General features: G+C 51.7%; 1 protein-coding gene across 1 annotated transcript in view; it reads right to left on the reverse strand.

The window, feature by feature from the left end:
- The window catches only part of LOC104516079 (protein-glutamine gamma-glutamyltransferase 6-like), a 14,524-nt gene that overhangs the window by 562 nt on the left and 13,002 nt on the right, over positions 1 to 960 (reverse strand). The window contains exon 12 of the mRNA XM_010160284.1: positions 754 to 887. Coding sequence (XP_010158586.1) covers positions 754 to 887 — 134 coding nt within the window. The remainder of the gene's footprint in view (positions 1 to 753; positions 888 to 960) is intronic.

Below are 960 nucleotides of genomic sequence, written 5' to 3' on the forward strand. Positions count from 1 at the left end.
TTAGAAAGGAGCCCGGGCTGGCCAGCGCCAGCAAAGAGGGAGAGTGGGGGAAGGGCTCTGCCCTCCCGAGGTACCGGGGCCGAGCAGCGCTGGTGCTGCAGGGGGAGGTGAGGGTCAAGGTCAGGATCTAGACAAGGATTTTGGGTTCAGTGTAATCGAAGCCTTTGCGATCACACCGTTACCCATCTGTGTTTTGTGGTTTCCTCTGACAGTTCTTTGCTGCTAACTCCGCAGTGTCAATATCCTGGGGACTTAAAATGTTTGTAGAATAATAACCGTGAGGGAGGTGGGAGAACGATTTCTGAGAGGGACGGTGTCAGTGGGGGCATTTTAAGACATCTCATTACAGTGAACATCCTGGCTCTTCAGTAATTTAGTATCTGAAGGAAGAAAGATATCCTCACCTTCTCTTTGATCCCTCAAGGACTGTTTGGTTTTCCTCTTGCAAATGACTAAAAGAAGGAGGTTTTAAAATGTTTGCCTTTTAGGTAGTTCAGTCCCCAGCTCCAGCACTGCGAGTTACAGTGTCACTAGAGTGGCCAGTTCTCGCTCTGGGAGCGTTCCCGAGTGCAAAGCTTGGTAGGGGAGGTATCAAAGACTCTCCTGCTGTTGGGAGACTGGTGGCAGGAGGGCATTTCCCCCAGGGTTGGTGCAACCAGATTAACGAGGTTGACGGAATCTTTCTAAACCCCCACTTTCATTCCAAATTTCCCAGCCAAGTGAGCCAGTTGTTATCAGGTAGCACTTACGTACTCGATTCGGAGCTGCTCTCTGAGCAGGCCGCTGCCTTCTGCCCTCAGCACACAGCCTGTCACCACTTCTGACAGTGGGTTGGTGAAGGTGACCTGCACATCAACAGCCTCGTGTACCACTGCTGCACCAAGGACCTACAGAGAGAAAGCCACATTCTGCTCAGCCATGACGTGAGTCCCGCTTCTTTCCCATGGTTTCCTCTTTCCC

Source organism: Eurypyga helias, unplaced genomic scaffold, assembly GCF_000690775.1.
Source record: "Eurypyga helias isolate BGI_N326 unplaced genomic scaffold, ASM69077v1 scaffold16421, whole genome shotgun sequence".
NCBI lineage: Eukaryota > Metazoa > Chordata > Aves > Eurypygiformes > Eurypygidae > Eurypyga > Eurypyga helias.